Consider the following 22646-nt stretch of genomic DNA (forward strand, 5'->3'; position numbering starts at 1 on the left):
TTTCCCACTCTAGCAAGATTTCATGTTGGCCAGCGATATGGATTCCACTAAATGCCAGTTTAATGTGATGGATCTGGACAAGGATGCTCACCTGTAAGAAATAAGATCAAAAAAAATTGATAAGATCAAAGAAATATTATCAGCATAAGGTAGAAAATGCCAGTATAGGTGGAGAGAAACTATAGACTTTCTCTCCTTTAGACATTTTAATTTAATTACTGATACAGTGTTGGAGGTAAATATGGAAGGCAACATGAAGAAGATAATAATAATGAAGATAGATCTCTATATAACTTAAGCCATCTCTCTATTGTCTAATCATTATGGAATTATTTCTGAAATGGTGTTTGAGAATGAGAGAATTATGGTTTTATAAATGAGATTGTAGACTCTTTTTGTTGTTGTTGTTTTTCTCTCTCTCTGATACGTAGAAGAAAGAACAACAAAATATTTGTTTTCTATTAGCAGATAGGTGAAAGCTGTTAGTAATGGCAAAATGAAAATGTCAATGAGAGGGTGAACAACCAGCTGGTAGGAAGAGACACTCTTTTATGGTTTACCTTATCACTAAGGGTGACAACTCCTAGAGGAAAACAGAGAATTATCTGAATTCAAATAATAGTGCATAAGAGTAGAAATTGAAGCCTAGATAGATTATTTTGTGAGCTATATCATTTTTCTTTACATCTGACTGTTTGCTTCTTTATCAGTGAGTGAAACATGGGAGGGATTTGATGCATTGTTTCTCTTCCTGAAGAAAAAGTCTATATTCACCAACTTAAATTTCAATGGGTCAATGTTAGCTATCAATATGCAAAATATAGTAAGTACTGTATAGGATTTCTTCAATGAAAATGAGATATGTGGAGGAAATAATAGATCTAGTGGATGCTCACAGTTTTAATGGAATATGAACTATCTGGATAATCAAGCAATCAATCCCTTTCTGTTAATTACTGTTAGATTTTAAAGCAGGAGAGTTTAAATGCACATTTGCGTTTAGGAAGGTTAGATTTTTAAATGGACCATTTTTATACATTAGTAACAAAAATAATAGAATAATATGATTATAGAACCATAGTATCATTTAGGTTGTAAAACACCTCTAAGATAATCAAGTCCAACCTTTAACTTAGCACTGCCAAATCTACCACTAAACCATATCCCTAAGCACCTAATCTCCACATCTTTTAAATACCTCCACAGATCGTGCCTCAGCCATGTCCCTGGACAGCCTGTTCCAATGCTTCACAACCCTTTCAGTTAAGAGTCTTTTCCTGATACACAAGTTAAACCTCCCCCGGAGCAACTTGAGGCCATTCCCCCTTGTTCTATCGCTCCTTGCTTGGGAGAATAGACTAACCCCCACCTTGCTATAACTTCCTTTGAGGCAGATGTAAGGAGCAATCAGGTCTCCCATGAGACTCCATTCCTCTAGGCTAAATAACCTAATTTTCCTCAGCCACTCTTCGTAAGACTTGCCCTGTAGACCCTTCACCAGTTTTGCTGCCCTTCTTTGGACACCCTCCAGCACCTCAATGTCTTTGTTGTAGTGAGGGGCCCAAAACTGAATGTAGTATTTGAGGTGCAGCCTCACCAGACATGAGTACAGGGGAACAATCTCTTCCCTAGTCCTGTGGCCACACTATTTCTGATACAAGCCAGGATACTGTTGACATTCTTGGTCACCTGAGCACACTGCTGGCTCATATTCAACTGGCTATCAAACAATACCTCCAGGTCCTTTTCCATCAACAAGCTTTCTAGCCACTCTTCCCCCAGCCTGTAGCATTACATGCGGTTGTTGTGCCCTAAGTGAAGCACTTAGCCTTGTTGAACCTCATTACAGTTGGCCTTGGCCCATTGATCCAGCAAAGGACTCAAGGACTGAGATAAAGACAGGGAGATCACTTAACAATTATCGCTATGGGCGAAACAGACACAGCGCAGGGAGATTAGTAAAATTTATTGCCTATTATTAACAAGCTAGAGCAATGAGAAACAGAGAAAACAAACTAAAACCACCTTCCCCGATCCACCCTCTTCTACCTCCTCCCCTCAAGCAGTGCAGGGAAATGGGGGTATGTCCCTGATACTTCGTCTCCGTCGCTCCCTCATGGTCCCTCCCTGCCCCTGCTCCCCGTGGGGTCCCTCCCACGGGATGCCGTCCTTCCCCAGCTGAGCCTGCGGGGGCTGCCCACAGGCAGCAGCTCTTCAAGCACTGCTCCCACACGGCTCCATATCACGGGTTCCATCAATCCCCCAGGAGCAAACTACTCCAGCACGGGTACCCCATTGGTGGGCGGCAGCTCCCCCCAGACCCTCTGCTCTTGCGTGGGCTCCTCTCCACGGGCTGCGGGTCCGGCCCAGGGCATTCTCCTGCGGGGGCTCTCCATGGGCCACGGCCTCCTCCAGGCCACATCCACCTGCTCCACGTGGGCTCCTCCACAGGCTGCAGCGTGGAGATCTGCTCCGTGTGGGACCCATGGGCTGCAGGGGGACAGCCTGCTCCACCAGGGGCCTCTCCACAGTCCACAGGGGAACTGCTGCTGCCTGCCTGGAGCACCTCCTGCCCTGCTGCTGCACTGACCTGGGGGTCTGCAGGGCTGCTTCTCACTCATCTCTCACAGCTGCTGTTGCAGCAGGGTTTTTTTGTTTGTTTGCTTGTTTCCTTTTCTTAAATCTGCTCTCCCAGAGACACAAACAACATACCTTATTGGCTGAGCTCTGGCCAGTGGCGGGTCCCTTTTGGGACGTGCTGAAACTGGCCCATATGTAACATGGCACAGCTGCTGGAATCTTCTCACAGAAGCCCCCCCTCCAGCCCCCCACTATGAAAACCTTGCTACGTAAACCCACTACTAACTGAAACATATACAGGCATTTTGATGAAGAACTTCAAATAGGTCTGAACTTACCTGATGGTTATATGTTAACACTTAGTCTATTAAAAAGAAAAAAAAAAAATGAACAAAATAGCTTAGTTTTTGTCTCACAAGTAACCCTCCCCCCATTGTTTAATATAACTAGAAAAATACAAAAAATACTGAAAAAAAATCTCATGAATTATGAGCAAGCACAGTTTGTAAATGAAAACACATTGTTTCTGTTTCTCCTTTTTTTTTTTCTTTTTTTTTTTTCCCTCTATAAAGTATTGAGATCTGCAAACCTTAAAAATGAGAGTAATCGTCATGCAAATTAAGATTGCTTTCTAACTCCTATGCAAAATCATCATCAGTTAAAATATTCAACACTTGCAGGAAACCATCTCAATTATAAACTAATCTGAAGATATTCACTCACCCTCACAGAATTGCAAAAACGATAACTCTTTTATGAAATGAGAAATAATTCTTCCTGGTGTTACTTTTCAGAATTATATACACCTAGGAAAAAAAAAAAGACAAGAACTGATTGACTAAGCCACAATAACACGTCTCTGATGCAAGAATACTACACAAACTTGTTAATAGTTCTAAACTTTTATTTATATCCAAAAAATAACACGTTTGGATGACAAATTTTTCAGTGAAGGTTATGTTATTTCCCTGTTTCTTGATCTAAATCACTAAGCAAATTGAGCATGTGTGACTATAAACCAATGAACTTCATTTCTGAAGATTTCTTATGCAAAAAATATTTTTTTGTGTTTTGAAAACCTGGTCTGATGTATTCAGTGAGGAAAAATGAGTCAGGATACTATGGCAAAAAAAAAAAAAATCTGTGGGAATTAAAATTGCATCATAAATATGGTCATGAAGAAGATGGTTTTTGTTGCTTGTGCCCAGGTAGAGATATGATCTTTATTTGCTAAAATTGATAGCTAAATGAAGACAATGCTAACTAAAAAAGCAGAATATTGAAAGAGATGTGGAATGTTTTTGAAAAAAATACATTTTTTATCAGTTAGCTTAAAATATTAACTTATAGTTTATTGTGATTATAGATTATTGTACAAATCTAAGTAGAATGCTAGATCAAAGCGATCAAAGAGATTTTTGGGTGAATTAGAATCTTTTTGCTTTTTCTGCTTTTTTGTATGTTTGTTTCAATTTAATAACAAATAATATTGAAATAAGGAAAGTGAGAATGTTAAGAAGGGAATATGGATAAATGTAATAACAGGGAATTCATCTACAAGGGATTCAGAGAGAGAGAATATGAGGAAATTAACTGAAAGGAAAAATGCAGAATAGGAAAAATGTAAAAACAAGGAATAACAGATGCTGGAGGCGGACAATATATTTCATATACATGGATTCACAAACTTCCATTATGTTAACTAAATGATACTGTGTTTTTGAGAAAGGCTTTCTAAGTCCCTGCAGTAGTAATATGCTTTAGCAGCAGAAATGTTCTTTAAAAAAGTGTTTGTAAGAGAAAGAGAAAAACAAACAAGCAAACAAACAAACGAAAAAAGAAAAAAAAAAGGAAAAATCAAATGTAAGGGAAAATTTAGAAAAGAAATGTTGTGTTGCTAGGGAAATAGGCAGTGGGATGCAGGGTTACGAAAAATGTGACTAGACTGGAATACTGCAGAGCCGTGAAGATATGGACAAAATGTTTAATTGCATTGAAGATCAATTAGTACTGCAGAAGACCACTTTCTTATCCATTTATTTCTTTGTATTTAAGGTAGTTTGGTATCTGACAGAGTACATTGCGTTATCTTTGCTGATAATGCTCTATGTACAGCATTTTTGTACCTGTATGAAGAAATTCAGTGAAAGGCATATTTCACTTTCACTACGTGCTTCAACTAAGTTTCTCCTCTGTCTACTGAGTTCCAAGAGTGTGTGTGAAGACCCCTGGAAGACAGTGGAGAAGTAGGAAAAGGACAAGTGTTGGATGAGAGCTGAATGGGGTTATGAAGAAAGATACCATCCCTGGAGGTCTTTAAAAGACGTTTAGATGTAGAGCTTAGGGATATGGTTTAGTGGAGGACTTGTTAGTGTTAGGTCAGAGGTTGGACTCAGTGATCTTGGAGGTCTCTTCCAACCTAGACTATTCTGTGATTCTGTGATTCTGTGATACTTCACAAGATTTTGAAGGTCAACATTAGATGTCAGACAACTGATGTCATGACTGCTTAAAGTCCAGTCCTGTTCATGTTTTACAAGTCTGAAAAATATTAGATCAAGAGGGAAAAAAAATATTTTTTTTAGGTCCCTGGACTGCAATGGATCCTTAGCCTCGAAGAACTATCAAAACTAAGATGAAAAAAAGAAAATAACCAGTGAGAGGATGTAATATGTTTAATTCAGAACCTAGTAAAATAATTTATCTGGCATGAAGCTGCAAGTTTATGACTGGCTGGGCTTTCATTCTGTGCTTCTGTTCTGTGATTTTGTTGATGTCCTTCATTAAATGACAAGTAAGATTGCAGCCTGCTGAGTGGGAACTTGGGAAGGCCTTTTAAATGAGTTCACTTGCATCTATCCACAGTAAGAAATGCTCTGTAATGAGGGCAAGCATTGGACAAGCATTTTTTCAGTCCAAACATCTTTCCATCATTGCTTCAATTTCCTCCTCTCTCATTGGAGTTTCTTAGAATGATCCTTTCTCTTGCCATTTCTATATCACCAAGTCTGCTGCAGCTTAAGTGTTATCTGAGCAGATAGCTAGAGCTCCTTTAGGTATCCACAAAAGACTGCTTGCAACCTCACAGGCCACTATCCATTAGATTTGTATCATCAGAAAAAAAAAAAAAAAAAAGAAAAAAAAATCGTTTAATGAGCTGTTCTTCAGTGAAGTCAAACATATACTCACTTTCCAAAAATAAAAGGAAGGGACAAAAAGCTTCTCTAATGACCATGTGAAACTCTATTCCAGGACAGATATGTCCTGTGGGCTTTTTATGGTATCTTCTACAGACATTAGGTTCATGAATGTCTTTATAATAAGCTCTTTTGAAACTTAAATACTGGTTAGCTTTTTGCACTGAATTGTCAGTTAAATTCCTAAGATTCCCACTGTGTGAACATGTTGTGATTGTCTTTTAATTTTTAGGTGTAAGAAATCTATCAATTAGTTTTACATTAAATCCTAACGGTTACACACATTCAGATATTATTTTTTTTTTCCAAATTATATGATCAGTGTGTAAAATCCTTGGAGTTTTCATGTTAGCATTCATAAGAGTCAGACAAAATAAAAAATAAAAGAAGTGGTCTATTCCATTTTGTCTTCTTAGATGTTATTTTAAAGTAAACAACACTTTAATTATATTGCTTTTTAAGAAGTAGCCTTACTAGCAGTTAAAAATAAATAACCGTCAAATCACAGAAGTATATAGTTCAAAAATTATGCTGTTTTTCAAGCATAGCTGCTTCAGCAATTCTGAAAGAGCTGTATACACAAATGTTGCCTAATTCATATTACCTTTTGAAAGTCTTTATTTACACAAAGCAAAACACTTCAAGATTGAGATTAACTCCCTTTCAAAACAAGATATTTTTAATGTTTTACAAAATTAATCTTGGAATAATGACCTCAAAACCATATTCTTACTCTTTTTTTTATTATTTTATTTTTTAAACTTAAATAATGTGTAATATTCTTTCTGATAAATAAAAAAGTTTTTTTTGTTTGTTTTTTAATTGGAAATTCCATTTCCTAGATCTAACCATCTGTGTATAAATAGCATGCTACTTCTTCTTCCTGGTAAGATAATTGATATATATATATTTTTTTTCTATGTTGAGTCAGGTGTGGTTAAAATTCTTCCTGCTGCTCTATATTTTCAAAACAGAGGTGGACTAATTGGGGTGTACTTCATATCTGAATGTGTATTTTACAATTTTAATTAGACTTTTAACTACACTAAAATGGTGATTTTTGAAACATAACAAGTTCTTCATGGAAAAGGGTGGTTAGGCAATGGAACTGGCTGCCCAGGGAGATGGTACAGGTGCCATCCCTGATGCCATATTTAAATGTATGTGGTGGACTTGTTAGTGTTAGGTTGATGGTTGGACTACATGATCTTAAGCATATTTTCCAACCTAAATAATTCTATGATTCTATGATTCTACAAATGACTAGTATACAAAGTGCCGGGCTAAAGTTTTGAGGCATATTAGAACAATATGCTATATTATATTCAACATTACTTAAAGAAAATTATAAATACGTCTCCAATGTTTTACTCATTTCACAAATTTAATTAAAACTGGGAATTCTAAGAATCAAGATAACTGTGAACATTTGGCAATTTGGACATATTTTTAGCAGTTATTCACAACTCTTTTTTTTTTTTTTTTTTTTTTTTTTTACCCTCTTGCGGCTGCCAGTTTGTGTAGACAGCACAAGTATTATGGAATTATCTAGAATCAAATATTAATGTATTCACAAGGGCTTCCCATAGTATGATAATATGGTAGTCTTCAGGGTTTGCAGCTCTTATGAAAAATCTAATTACACTTCACTGTTTTGAACAGCCTAAATCAAAACTAGATCATCAGTGTTTCAAAACTTTAAAATATTGGAACATATAAATACCTAATTTTTCCTTAGGTGTTCTAAGTATTAAAATACTTTAAATAAATGGTTGATATAAGCGTAGAAGAGGTTAGAAAACAGACCGGAGCAGGAAAAAAAAAAAAAAAAAAAAAGTAGAAATATTTGATTTCTTAAGACTAAAAGGCACTATGTCGAAATGTCTTTGGATACTAAAAGTACAATGCAATTCACAACATTTTCTTCCTAGTATGTCAACTGTAACATAAACTTTTCTTGAGCTGCACTGTGTGATAAAACTCCTGAAAGGAACATCTGCTCAACAGTTGCAATTTTCCTACTGTGGAATGCTCTAAATTATGTCATCTTTTCTCTCCCATAAAAAGTTAATTTTTATGTCTAAATCTTTGTCTTTTGACATTTGTCTAGCATGTCTGTTACAAGCCTTGGGCTGTGTTGAAATCTGAATGCATGGCATAAACATATTTTTCAAAAAGAGAAACAACAAAGTATGGAACAATGTAGGACGATCCCAGGAATTTTATAAGCTGTAGGAAAAATATTCATATTTAATTTCACTATAACAAAATACACTTATAATAATAAAGGACATTTATAAGAGTTGGATTAATACATGGAAATCCTGTATATTCAGTACTGAGTGTGTATATACCATGACCTCTAATTCTTTATGTTGGTTAATGTTTTTTTAATGTACATCTGTGTTGCTCTTAGATCTACCATAAATCTTCCAGAGGTCTGTGTAAAGGATACAATTTAAAGATTCAGAAATGTTTTGATATAAGCTGCTACATCTCTTAGGTCTAATCTCTGTGTTACAAAACCCTTGGCAATAAAAAATTAAGCTTCTTGTTAGCTGCTGAAGTAGTGAGAAGAATCATAAAGGATCTTGTCCCTGTCAGTAAAGGAGAAAGGGCTACATGCTTTGCAACACACCTCCATGCTCTTCAGGGGTGTATTCTGACATTGGGTAGCAAGACAGATCTGCAAAACTGAAGTAATGTGTTCAGCAATCTCACAGTCTCTGGGGGATATAGACTTTTTATACTAGGAAGTGTGAAGCTGGCATTTTAGAATTCCAAACTGGAAGGCCTTGGGAATTAACTCTGGAGCTGACTATAGCCAGCATATACAGAGATGCATAAACAGGAATTCTGTACAACACATTGAACTAAACTGCAAATTCAAAATGGGCCCTGAGATACAGGGTCACAGTAAGATGAAATCTTCTGTAACATTTAGTGGTGGTGGTAAAAGATTTTCCATCCATAAAACATGTAAATCTTTTAAATAGATTAGTAGTTTGAGATTCTATTCCTCATAGAAACATTCTCTTCTGTGCACAAATTGCTGTTTTATACTAAATATCAGTTTTCTCTATTGCAGCTGAAAGAGGTGTTTTATTCAAGAAGCACAGCTATTTATTCATATGCGTTACTCCTTGGCCTTTTTGTAGCTGCTGTGGGGAATAAAAGTGGCAGATAGTGGCATCTTTGCTCTTTTTCTGTAACCTGTTTCTAAGGTTGGCAGCCATCAGTGGCACTGATGTTCTCAGTTAGATTTTTTTTTTCTTTGAGATTGTCTCAATGACATTGCTTAAAAATAGCACTGCATTCTTGCGATGTACATTTGCCTTATGAAATAGAAATACCTAAACGTAATACAGAAGTGGTAGCCAGGACAATGCTGCTAATCATTGTACCCCTTTCCTAAGTAAGTTTTCCAGCTTCCATTTTACCAGATACAACATAGGATGCTATATGAAATTGGAAGATTTTGCTATGCAGTCAGGAGGAAATCAGTCAAATTTTGGGTAATTACTAGTTTCATTTATTTGTAATTTTAAATAACAAAAGGCCAAGTTGTAACTAATATCTGTCCAACTGTGTGAGATTTGAGTGCATGCAGATTGATCTTTTTCTCTTGTATCATTTAGGTTTCTCTACAACAGTGGAATTTCTGTATGAATTACAATATCAGTCAAATGAAATTAAATCTCAGCTTGAATCTTTAGTTGGGATGCATCTGATTCAAAGAGAATGGGATCCAGAATCTGGAATTATAACGCTGGTATTTAATATAGTGTTTGCACCTAACAAACCAATGAGGTAAGTCCCTGCTCCTTATTACTAAATGACCATGCAGTAAGATTCAATCTGATCACGACCTCCCTACACTGTTTTCCTCACTTTTTTTTTTTTTTTTCACCTCTGAAATTTATTAAGTTTTCTCACTTGCTGCTTCTCATTATGATAACTTTGATATTAAAACTGATAGTATTTTTTTTTTAATACCTGCTAGATGATTCTGTTGTCTTATTGCTTTAGTCTTTGTGTGCATCGATTTACTTCTAAGCATTAGAGTATTGAAAGTATTATGACTTCCAATGCAAATTAATTGTTCTCAACATTCATGGAAAGCATACAGACTAGGTGGCTTGTCAGTTTTGATAAACTTTCCTAGACAAGCATTTTACATATTCTTTGGTTGGATGGGATGGCTGAATTTGAAATTTGAATTTGAGTCTCTACTGCCCTAGTAACAATGGTAGTCTGCAGAAAAATATTACCTTCTTCTATAGTTGTGATAGACCTATCTAAAAAGAAACTGAAAGAGATCCTTTTGAAGAGAGAGGAAAATTGCACCTTCCTTTGGAAGGAGTCAAGTGGGTACAGGAGGAAGCTAGAAAGAAGCTTCACTAACATGCAAGCACAAGATAAATTCAGAGGTGAACATTACCAGGGGGAGCAAACAGTAGTCCCTGCTAGACATCCACAGTTGTGTGTACAGAGAAGGTATTTTTATGAGTCAGGATGGAACAGTATTTGCGGTAGTCCACAAGGTTATTGAAATTTAGAGCAAATCTTTAAGGAAGACTATCCACCCACTCCACACAGTGTTGTTGTGTCAGAAGGGAGATTAATTTAGAAACCATTTTTTCTTCTACTTTGCCTTTTTGTGTGTGTGTATGTTTTGTTGTTGTCGTGGTTGTTGCTGTTGTTATTGTTTTGGTTGTGAATGTTTTTGTTTGGTTTTGGTTTTGGTTGTTTTTAATCTTTATGTACTTGAGAACTATAAGGCTTGGTGTAGTGTACTGAAAGACTGTAGCTAAATTAGTTGTTTTTTTTTTTTATTATGAGAATCTACAGAGTACATAGAACTTAAGTCAGGTCCATTTAAATCTAAACTGAACGGCTAACGTATTCTACATTAAATTCTCCTCTAACACCACAGCAAATAAAGAATAACAAGTAAACCAAATTGAGTTATATTTGTATAACCCAGTGGAGTAAACAGAAGAAGAATCATATCTCTTGGCTATGCCCATCATTTTGTTTTCATATTATGTCTTTTTTTCTTTTGCTCTAAATAACTTTATTTAGTCTACATTCCAGTCTAAAGTATGACAGATACATACTAAACCATGTAAAATTAAGAACATGCTCCAATTTAAATCCATTTGTATTTTCATTTTCTATAGTATCGTTCTGAACACTTGAAGCTTATTTGCGGTATTATTTTACTGAGTATATGTTTTATAATGAAATGAATGTTTTTTTGTCTGAAATTTTAAGGAATGAAGGAACTCTAGTAGTACACTGCACTACAGGAGGTATTTGGAAGTTTCCAATGCTGTTCATTGCTACAGAGCCAGAAGTGGATGATGTCATCAACATTGAAGGAATTGGCCTAAATAAGGAATCTATTGTTGATTTTAAGCTTACAAGCCAGACAAGGTAAAATATTTATAAAGTGTTTATGTAGTTTTCTGTGGATGAAACTCACTCTCAAAACAGATTTGGACAATAGAAGCATACCTGAACTGCATCTATTTCAGTAATGTCATTACTTCCAAGTGCTGCATTGTACAGCTAACAAATGGGATATTGACGCTATACTGTAAGAAGCACAAATATTCTGCATATTAGTCTATAGCCCCTTAAGAGAAAAATTGTGGAATAGATCCAAATACTTTTGTTTAAACTAAGGTTTTGCCCTAAAAAGCTTTTCAGTGTAAAGTATGCAACACAATGCTAAGGAAGGCGTGACAAGATATTAAAGGATTGCTATTAAATGCTTAATGCTTTCGGTAATGTATTATTTTTCAAAGTACTTTATACTTCAAGCAAGTTAAAAACAAACCTTTGCATCTTTTTCTTTTTCTTTTTTTTTTTCTTCTTCTTCTTCTTAAATGTGCAATTGTTTTGAAGGTATTCCTGTTTTATTATGTAAGAATATTATGAATTCATCTGTACCCTGCCCTTTCACTGTATAACATTGTCAGATTCATCAGTACTTTGTTACTGGTCTACATATACTCTTTAAAAGTTCTGCAGCAATCTCTGTTAATATAATTTTCAAATACATTTCATTATTTTCTTAGTATTTCCTAATGTTGTAGAGAACCCATGGTGTCATTTGTATACATAGTGAAGTCAAGAAATAAAATGTGTGTTATCGATAAATAAGTTTTTAAAAAAGTAGACAGTGAACCTGAAAGACAGTCATTATGCTTAAAATCAAATTAGTTCATAGATTTTTATTTCTTTTGGTTTTTTTTTTTTTTTGCCTTTTTTTTTTTTTTTGCCTTTTTTTACCATATATCTAGAAAGCTGTGGTTGTTTTACTCATCTGGGCAGCCACCCACTCTCTCACTCCCCTTCCTCAAAAGGAAAGGGAAGAAAATATGACAAAAAGGGCTCAAGGGTTGAGATAAGAACAGGGAGATCACTTAACAATTACTGCTATGGGCAAAACAGACACAGTGTAGGGAGATTAGTGTAATTTATTGCCTATTATTAACAAGCTAGAACAATGAGAAACAAAGAAAACAAACTAAAACCACCTTCCCCCATCAGTGCAGGGAAATGGGGGTATGGTGGCTGCGGTCAGTCCCTCGATGCTTCGTCTCTGCGGCTCCCTCACGGTCCCTCCCTGCCCCTGCTCCCCGTGGGGTCCCTCCCACGGGATGCCGTCCTTCCCCAGCTGAGCCTGCGGGGGCTGCCCACAGGCAGCAGCTCCTCAAGCACTGCTCCCACACGGCTCTGTACCACGGGGTCCATCCCCCAGGAGCAAACTGCTCCAGCACGGGTCCCCCACGGGCGGGCGGCAGCTCCCTCCAGCCCCCTGCTCCTGCGTGGGCTCCTCTCCACGGGCTGCAGCTCCGGCCCGGGGCCTGCTCCTGCGGGGGCTCTCCATGGGCCGCAGCCTCCTCCAGGCCACATCCACCTGCTCCCCGTGGGCTCCTCCACGGGCTGCAGCGTGGAGATCTGCTCCGTGTGGGACCCATGGGCTGCAGGGGGACAGCCTGCTCCACCAGGGGCCTCTCCACAGCCTGCAGGGGAACTGCTGCTGCCTGCCTGGAGCACCTCCTGCCCTGCTGCTGCATTGACCTGGGGGTCTGCAGGGCTGCTTCACACTCCTCTCTCTCACAGCATTTATTTTATTTTATTTTATTTTTTCCTTTCTTAAATCCTTCCTTTCTCTCTCGCAGAGGTGCAAACAACATACCTTATTTGCTTGGCTCAGGCCAACAGTGAGTCCCTTTTGGAGCCGACTGAAACTGGCCGATACCTAACTCAGGGCAGCCGCTGGGTTCTTCTCATAGAAGCCACTCTTCTAGCCCCCTGCTACCAAAACCTTGCCATGTAAACCCACTACAAAAGCATGCCAAATATACTGATTGATAAGTAATTTTCATGGTAGATATATGGTTTTGAAGCATCCCCAGCAAGAAATGTCTTTGGTTCTAGCAGACTTTTTAAGGAGCTTATTTCCAAAAGCTGTGCACCTGAGATGGACTGTTGTTCCAGCTTTTAGATGGCTGTCAGTTTTGATAATTACTGCGGACTCTGAAAAAGGCTGCTATCACAGCATTCAAGGTAACTGCTTCAATAGAACGGGCTGTTTCAGGAATAAAAGTGAAGCAATTACTCTGGCAATGCTGTAAGCTCCTGGTAGGTGTTTGATAGTAGCGAAGAGACCTAATGTTCTCTAAAAAGGTATTATAAAGCCTGAGTCATTATAGTTACATAAAGAAGGAGCCATGATGGAACACAAACTCTCTTTTTCGCTTAAACAAATTTCAAATTATTTTACATAAGAAGTATTTCTCCAATATGTTTCAAACACAAAACATAAAGCTTTTATGTAGTGAATATATTCCATGTTGTAAATGGTGCCAACAACTGCTCTCTGAGATGTATATGCTTTATCTTACCCTTGATTTGCTTAGGATCTTTTGTTGGTGGAGGTTTTGTTATAGAACATTGAGCCAACCAAAATGTGGCATACAGGATCTGCAGTTGAAAAGCAATTACATAAGAAACCTGTATATTACAGGTGTAATTTAATGCTTGAATATCTCAAATGACTTAGATTAAAAAGAAAACAGAGGAACAATGAAATGTGGATTTAAAGTTTCAGTTGGGATATAGAGTGCCATCTGAATCTTCCCTAAAAAAAATGGTTACTCCGTTGAAGTAAAAAATTAGTAACCCATTCCCATAAAGAAGCAGTTCTAGTATGTAAAAGAGGTATTTGTCCTATACAACTCTGTTGCCCCTATCTGCCTATCTCCAACCCACTCCCCTCTATCCCCCCAATGACCTTCTGTCTTTATTTCTTACGATAGATAATGCTTCAAGGCACTTGTTCATTGAGAGTGAACTGAGAGTTTTCTAAGTAACCTGCTAGAAAAAAAAAATTATTTTATTATTTTTTTTTTTCTGTGTCTTTATCCCCCTCTGCTATTCGCTACTTACAGGATAGAGTTGTTGCATTGGCTTCACTTATAAAACTTCTACATCTTTTTGGGCTGGTAGGTTGCATAGTGATGCAACAACAAAAAAATAGTTGTGAATCACAGACCAAATAAAAGCTTAATACCTTGATAAGAACAGCTTAAAATTATCATTTATATACCAAGTCATATGCTCCACTGAGTACCGTTGGTGACCACTACAAAGGTATGAAGCCAATGGTTTTAGCTTTCTTTTCCATACAGCTGCTGCAATTGAAATGCAGGCTTCTTTTAATTTCACTCCTCCCCAGCAAAATCCAAACTTGTATGAAGTATTTTGGAGTAAATTAATGATTTCCCAACTTACCCATAACCACATTTGCTGTAGCTGCTTCACAAATAATGAAAAGTTACAAATGAGAGGTAGTTGCTCTGCTGTTCACAATGATCTACGATAATGAAAGTTCTGAGTCCATACAAATAGAATTGCGAAGAAAAAAACAAAAAGTTACAATTTTGAGAAATATTTCTATTTTACTATAATCATGGCTGTATTTCATTAGGATTACCATGAGCCAGGATTATGTATGCTGCAACAAAATGCATTCATTAAGTTCTCAGTACACTCACCCTTGCCCTCCCTCTTAAGTTGTTGTGCACATTACAGGCTTGGATTCCTACATCAGTCCCCTTGTTACCAAGTTCTGTGAAATTCTGCCATTAATTTAGAGAATCATTTTTCTTAATATCTCCCACATAGTGTCAGCTACAAAATATAAAAGTTAACTGAGCTCTATTTTAGAGTCTCAATGTAGACTGGTAGAAAATATTAATAATGATACACATAGAGCAGTTATAATCATCCTTCTTAACAGTACAATACCTGGCATTTAACACATTTAGCCAGGAGCTGTGTCTAGCCATGGGACCTGGACCTCTTCAAGCCAGAAAAGTCAGTTCACCGATTTGCATGCATAGTACTCCTGGGCAGAATGGAAATGAGACAGAAATCTTAACATGTTGTGAAGATAAAAATCCTAGCTCCTGCTTTGATTTTACAACATGTTCATAGCAGAAGTGATGTAATAGCTGGTAAAAAATTCTCTGACACTTACTTGTCATGCACCATTTCTTCATATTTTCAAAAGTCCTTTGATTCTGAAGCAGTATTTCTGAAGCTATATAGTTATAATTGGAGTTAAATCTTTTCTGATGTCCAGAGGTCAGGATTTAGAGTGGTCAATTAAACCAGAGTTGCTTTTGAAACATAAAGGAACCAATTTTGGTGAATGATGAGGATCTCCTTTTTTTATTAATTGACATTATTTTTTAGGAGAGAAATAATCTAACTCCTGCCAACTAATCTAACTAATGCCAACTATCACTAACAATTTTACAGAATTTGATAATTGTATATAGTTAGAAGTTTAAAGATACTTCCTATTATATTTCTTGTGACATCCAATAGATGTTAACTACAAGTGACAAGTAAGTTTATTTAGGATAAAGTATTTTTGGAAGCTTGTTGCAACATTTTCAAATGGGATTTCTATCTTCTTTTTCATTAAGCAGTCATACACTGAACAAATTAAGAGGTTATGTTATTTTTCTTTTATTTAAAAAATGCATTTTGTCTGTGGGTTGTTTTTAAAGTATAGTTTGCAAAATGCTGATTTTGTAAAATAATAAATTTCTGTAGGAATAATTTACTGCTTCTCTAGTTTGAGGAAAAGAGAAGTAAATATTAAAGTTATTTTGAGTCTTAATTTAATGAAGACTTATATTTTCAATGCCTGTCTATTTTATAGGCTTTTGCAGTGAGATCTCAATGGGATTATAAATTTATGATTTTATTTAATTGAAGACTTAAGGTGCTATTCCTTATTAGTTTACTGATTTTAAAATTATCTAAAAATGGGAGCACTGATGAGCATAAACTTCTATTTAAGAATAATATGAGGTAAAGATTAAAGGAGTAATTATAAATGTGTCTATTAAATACTAACTCAATTTCCACTCTTCCTGTTGCCATGATTTCATTGTCCAATTATTATTTAAATTCAAATTACTATTCATTCTTGTTCATTATTTGAATAAGGGGAGCGTGCATATTATCTGTCAGCAATATCAAACTGTTGACTGTAGTTATGGAACACAAGGGTGGGAAGACAAATTTGCTTCCTCTGGCTTGTATGGCCTCTGCCCTTGTATTTACTAATTCATTTGTGCTTGATTCTTATGTGTTTTCAAAACTCTGCATATCATTAAACTTTATCGCATATGTTAGTATCTGCCACTCTTGAGTTAAACAAAAGCCTTCTTTTAAAAATATAGAAAGTCTCATCTCTGTCTTTTATGGTTGTCAAATGAGAAGCCAGAGCTGTTTCACCTGAAGCAGTAATGAAAGAGAAAAGGAGGAATTAATTTTTAATTATTTTAAGTCACAAAATTATTAATTTTTAATAATACACTAAACATACAGACACTGAAAATAATAGTCTTAAATTCAGGTGCTATTCTGGGAACTTTATGTCCAGCTTTTTCTGTACAAGAGAAAATGATAATGACAAGGAATTTACTTATTCTAGCAAGTTAACCAGGGTGCCAGATCATCTCCCTGATGTGAGCATCACTGAAAATACTGTTTTTGTTTTTCTTGAGAAGCCATCTTTAGATATACTTCTAACATACACACACAAAAATCATGATTTATCAGTAGAGGCACTGTGAAAGGTTCCCGTTTCTGAATGTGCATGAATAAAATTTTAATCATTAGTTCATGTACTGTTAGCCTTGTCTTAACAATATTTTTTGGTCTATCATATTACGGCTATACATTTAATTTGCCAGAATTTCTATTTTCTTTACTGGACATAGCTCCCATATTGAGGAACTTTTTCTGTCCGATATGTGACTTGACTCTTTTGTTTAAAACTGCCAGACTGGGGGAGGGGAAGGAGAGGAAAGGAGGAGGTTTTAGGTGTGTATATATGTGTTCATATGTGTCTGTATGTGCATGTATATCTATTTTACTCATCACACACACAAAAATGCAGCTGCATCTAGTATCTTGTATCAATACAAAGCATGCAGATCTTTTTTGAAAGCTTTTTATTAGTTTTTCTCGATTCTTCTTTCTGAAAATTATATTCTGACTAATTTGATGCAACAAGATTTTTTCTCTTACTCGGCAAATATCTTGTGTATACAGTTGTAGATTGGTTTTGTGACAGTTTCATTTAAATTGTCTTGTTCCCTTGCCAGGACTTAAACTATAGATTTTTCTCATGTGCACTCTCGGACTCACTGTTCTAAGGAATTATTTATGGTGTCTGAAAAAAATCTGTTGCACTCCCTGCTAAGATGCAATTTCTGCAGGAATAAAGTCTTTATTTTCTTCTGTGTCTTTTTTGTGTTCTATGCATGCAGCCTCTCCCATCTCCCTTAACATTTAATCACTGCTTCTGTAGTTTAAGTCACGCTGTTGTATGTTTTATAAACACAAAAAGTGTTTATTAGGGCGTGTCATCCCTAACTGCTTACTAGAAAACAGACTGAACAAGAGACAACGAAAATGCTTTCTTAAAATGTTCCTATATCTAGTCAATAGAGCAATTTTGTTGGAAGTGAAGACTTGTGTTCAGTTTCATGTTTACAGAACTGGGGTTTGAGTAGTCATCTCAGCCATTTTCGATGAATGATCTACTCTGCTACTCAATTTAAGAGGCATCACTTCTTTTTCATCCTGTGCCTTTATTTTGTAGGTGTGCTTTAAGGATTCACACCTGAGCAGGCCTTATAGAAATACTGATGTGAAGACTCAAGGCTTAGACAGTATATACATGGGAACTCAGGCCATTGTAAGCTTAGTGCTATAAACTCAGCTGCACCCCTTTTTAGGTACCACCAAAAGATAATGTCAGAATAAGCTTGATATCTCAAAACTTGAAATGTGTTTTCAGACATTCAGTTATTTTGACTACCTTGATGTCAACCAAAGGAAAAGTTAGGCTCAATCCACTAATGCATTGGAGCCTGGTAGCACTACTAAATCTCAGTTAACTTTCTGAGGAGGTGGATGAGGAGGTGGAAGCTTTTTGGCTTCCATTTTATGCGCTTGCACTGTTTTCTTCTACAAACTTACAGTTTGACTTTTTTTTTTTTTTTTTTTTTTCTTTCCTGACAGTATTTTAGAATTTAAGAAAACCTTCCGTGAGAACATACACAAAAGGAGAGCTATTTTTAAACAACATGACCCAGCATACCATGCAGTGAATAGCACTTCCCCTAAATATGTGGGACATTTCTATAGAGATTTGAATTGTCATAAAATATTAAATTCCATTGTGTTGTGAGTGTTTTCTTTGAAAAGCAGTGTTATTTCTGGTGCAGCAATCCATGAATAAACAGTTCTGAACAGCTTTTTTTCTGAGATGATGTTAGTTTTTCATCCTTTAAGTTTTATCAACTAAAAATATTTTCTTTCTAAGTGTGCATGGTATTTGCACTGTTACACTGTGGTAGATTGTTGTGAATTATTTTTTGACCATGTCATCATATTTCTGGTTTTAATTTCTTTTGTTCTCTTTCTGTCTTGAATAGAGTTGTCCTCAGCACCATATGTAAGAACTAAAGGGAACTTGACAGGAAAATGCAATATATATGTATTTTCATGCTTAGAATGCTTATGACAACTGATCCCTAACAAACTGTGATAAATAGGCTTCATGTTGGAATTGGATAAAGATTGTTTGGTAGTTCTCAGCCATTCTCTTTGCCCGGAATAGGACATTTTCTTTTGGTGCAATGGTACTGCCATGAAGCTAGCAATTAGACAAGATCTGTAGTACCCATGACAAAAATTCTTATGAGACTGCAGTTATACAATAGTATCAGTAGAGGAACATGATTATTGTTATTGGAGTATCTCAAAGTGTTTGGTTTGTGAGACATGAAAAGTTTTGAAAACTGATAGAAAACTATATTTTTCCATATATTCGTTTCAAGCCGTTCAGAACTCACTCCTAATTTATTAGTACTTCATCAGACTGCAGATTCAGTTCTAGTCATAAATCTTAACAAAATGGGTGGCTTGTCAGTTTTATTGGATTAGAGATTGGAAAAGTGAGAGGTTTTAAAAAGGGTAAGTATATTTTGCACTCTGACATGGAATTTATTTTGATAATTCACATTATACCTTTACACATATTTCTTTTAAAAATGACAGATGTTATAATTATTCTCTAGTTATTATAATATTTATAACAAAATATAAGTATATTTTAAATGGAAGACTAGTATGCAGTTCCCTGCATATAAAGATTATAAATATTTATAATTAAATGTAAACAATTACTATAAAAATATTCTGTAAGTAATAATGCTATTATTCTTCAAGCATTTCGTGGGCTGCCACGTTTCCTAAGCCATGCCACATGGTGGCCTAAATGTTTGTAGATAGATTGTATTAAGATATTGCAAAAGGCACAATAACCTCCTTTGCTTTCCTGTAGGTACCCTGAGCCATTCACTGCATATTTCCTGGCGGGCAGTGATCCTGACTTTGTTGTACTGCCGCAAGCTGGAGAACTTCTTCCAGTGGGCACTGTTGGAACCCATATAACAGTGGGATTCAAGCCAAGAATGTATGGCAAGAAGCATAAAGCAACACTTGTAATTCAGGTAAGTCTTCCTAGATGCAATACACAAATATACTCTCTCCATTACTCAGGACTGGAAGGGAAAATAATCCTATAGAGAAAAGCAGTAACAAAACATGTAAATGCACACTGTAATTATTTTGCTACTCTTGACTACAGACAAGAATAAAATCAAATAATGAAAACTCACTCATGACAAGTTGGAAAAACTTATATTTTAATTTTAATTTCTTTGTTACCCCTTTGCCATCAACACCAGAAATAGATACATATCTTAATGCATATGCCACAACTACATATACAACATGACAGAATAACTTTTAACAGAGTAATAATAAAATAATCATGTTAAGAATTAGTGGAAAATATGTAATTGAATATATGAGACCTAAGTTAAGGCACTAGAAGGTAGATACTAAACTGTAAAAGGCAGAATTTCAGAAGAAGAAGCTAGGAATAACTTCGTAAAAACAAGCTTCAAAATAAACAAAAAGAATTTTTAGCCATGTAGCTTCTGAAAGCCTGAAGGTCAGAAAACATCACAAGACATTTTTTCTTTCAGTAGTAAAAATGTTCTTATTACTTTAGGAATGATATTTTAAGACATGCTTTAAAAGGAAATAGTTTGCCCAAAATTTATAGTACTGGAGAACACCTGAAACTCTGCAAATAATGGTTTGCACTTGAAATGCACACTTCACTGCATGCTGGCAATGTTTTCAAGTTACTGTATTAGAAGTGAAACAGCAGTACTGATTTAAAATTAAGATGGTCAAAAAAAAGCTGATAAGAAGATGCATGAGAAATATCTATAGTATTTTCTCTCTGAGTGATAACCTGCACAACAGGAATAAGAAAGAGAAATTCGAGGGAAACAGGAAGGCCATTTAATCAATCTTTTTTTTTTTTTTTACATAAACAGCAGTGTTGGTAATATCTCTTACATTTGAAAAACAAAATAACTGACTGAATCCATTGTGTTCTTTTATATTTATACAATGCTATATAACACATATGTATAACTCAGAAACTTCTAATGCAGTTCTGGAACAAAACTCCTGTTATTAGGCATAGAACATTAAAATGTACTAGCCATATTTGTCTTTGGTTTAATTTCCATTGAAAATAGAGCTTCTACATGACAAATTTGTCTGCAATGGGATAAGCATCAAGGTCGAAGATTTGCTTTCTAAGAACTCACTAACTAATCCAAAATTCCCTTTTAGGAATTTATGAGTACAGATGGACTTTGAGTAATTGGATTTTTAATTTACATACCTCAGTCTCAGGTTATGATCTAGGCAGATGGCTCTTTACATCTCCACCTGTGCTACTGTGTATGGGTATAGGAATTCACTCATACATATTATTGCCATAGGTACAATCTTGTCCAGTCTACTCCTGTATGTTAAAAAATTTATTAATGACTCTTCATGGCTCACACTCTCTCTATTTTTAGTGATAATCCTTTGGGGTATACTAGAAATCATTCTTTCCTCTCCACAAAACCTTTTGGTCATGTAGTTCTAATAAAAGCTGTAGCATTTGTGACTCTGTAACAGCTACCTGAAAGAAACTTGACTACAGGTTGAGAATACCAGATACCCATTTCTGCCTTTCCTGTTAGTTGAAATAATTTTCATTACTGACCCTGAAGAAGATAGTTTTAGTTAGATGCCAAAAACACTATTAAATCACTCTTAGTTGGGGAATAATAATAAAGGCGGTGAAAAACAATATTGGACCTAACACTGAAGAACCTCTTTTGCATGTATTCTTTCAGTAAGGTATTGACAGAGGCTTTGAACTGTTTTTAAAAGCAGCAAAGTTGTTTTTACATTATTGTCTCAATTCTGATACTGCCATACTAAAAGACTACAGCACTCTTCCTGTAAAATTTCCTTTGCACTTCTGGGGGTAAAGTCAGAGTCCTAACACTAATATAGTTTTATTATAAAAATCTATGAATAGTGAGTAGCAGAACTGCTATTTTTGTATGCTTCAATGAACAGTGATAATTGGGCTGTAAAGCAGCACAGATGACAGTGTAAGTTCTTTATCTGTTTTATGCTGGTCATTACAATTGTGTTGTAAAGTAAAACAGGAGGTGGAGATTATGGGGAAAGATCCTGCAGTCATCTTTTCTTCATTTGTTGAAAACATTAAACACAAACATTGTACATGCAAATTTTCTGTTTTATTTGCCCTGCTGAGAACCCAGTCCTAAGGAAGTAATTAATGTGAAGAGATTACAATTTGTCTTTACCAAAATTCAGTGTGTACATTTTATTAACTGAATGCATTTTTATAATTGAAATAATGTAGCCTCATTTATATTTTCTGTACACAAATCATGAAGTACTTCATGAAGTATTTGGGGAATTCTTTAAAACTTTAATATTCATGAATACTTACAGTAGATTTTATTAATGGCAGAAAACTTTAATTACTTTGCTGAAGCAATTCAATTTTCTTTAACCATCATTAAAAACTATGTCCTGAGTCAACTACTAATCAGAACAATTGAAGTTAGACTATTATTTGAATAGCTGGTAGGAATCTTAATTTTGTAAAGGTACCATGGAAAATTACTTTAAAATTTCTGTAGATCAAAGAATGAAATTAGAGAAATATAACAAAAAGCCTGTAAAGAAAATAATCATGCTTTTTTCTGTATCTGTGAAGGAGAACATCATAATCTTACTGAGCTACATGCAAGAAACAATGACACAGTGCATGAAGTGCATTTTAAATAGATATTATTC

At 35.6% G+C, this 22646-nt stretch overlaps 1 protein-coding gene across 1 annotated transcript in view; it reads left to right on the forward strand.

Annotated features, from left to right (window-relative positions):
- The window catches only part of CFAP47 (cilia and flagella associated protein 47), a 291226-nt gene that overhangs the window by 256558 nt on the left and 12022 nt on the right, over positions 1-22646 (forward strand). The window contains exons 59-61 of the mRNA XM_035333565.1: positions 9416-9587; positions 11055-11216; positions 19735-19903. Of these exons, the coding sequence (XP_035189456.1) occupies positions 9416-9587; positions 11055-11216; positions 19735-19903 (503 nt within the window). The remainder of the gene's footprint in view (positions 1-9415; positions 9588-11054; positions 11217-19734; positions 19904-22646) is intronic.

The sequence above is a fragment of the Oxyura jamaicensis genome, chromosome 1 (assembly GCF_011077185.1).
Source record: "Oxyura jamaicensis isolate SHBP4307 breed ruddy duck chromosome 1, BPBGC_Ojam_1.0, whole genome shotgun sequence".
Classification (NCBI taxonomy): Eukaryota; Metazoa; Chordata; class Aves; order Anseriformes; family Anatidae; genus Oxyura; species Oxyura jamaicensis.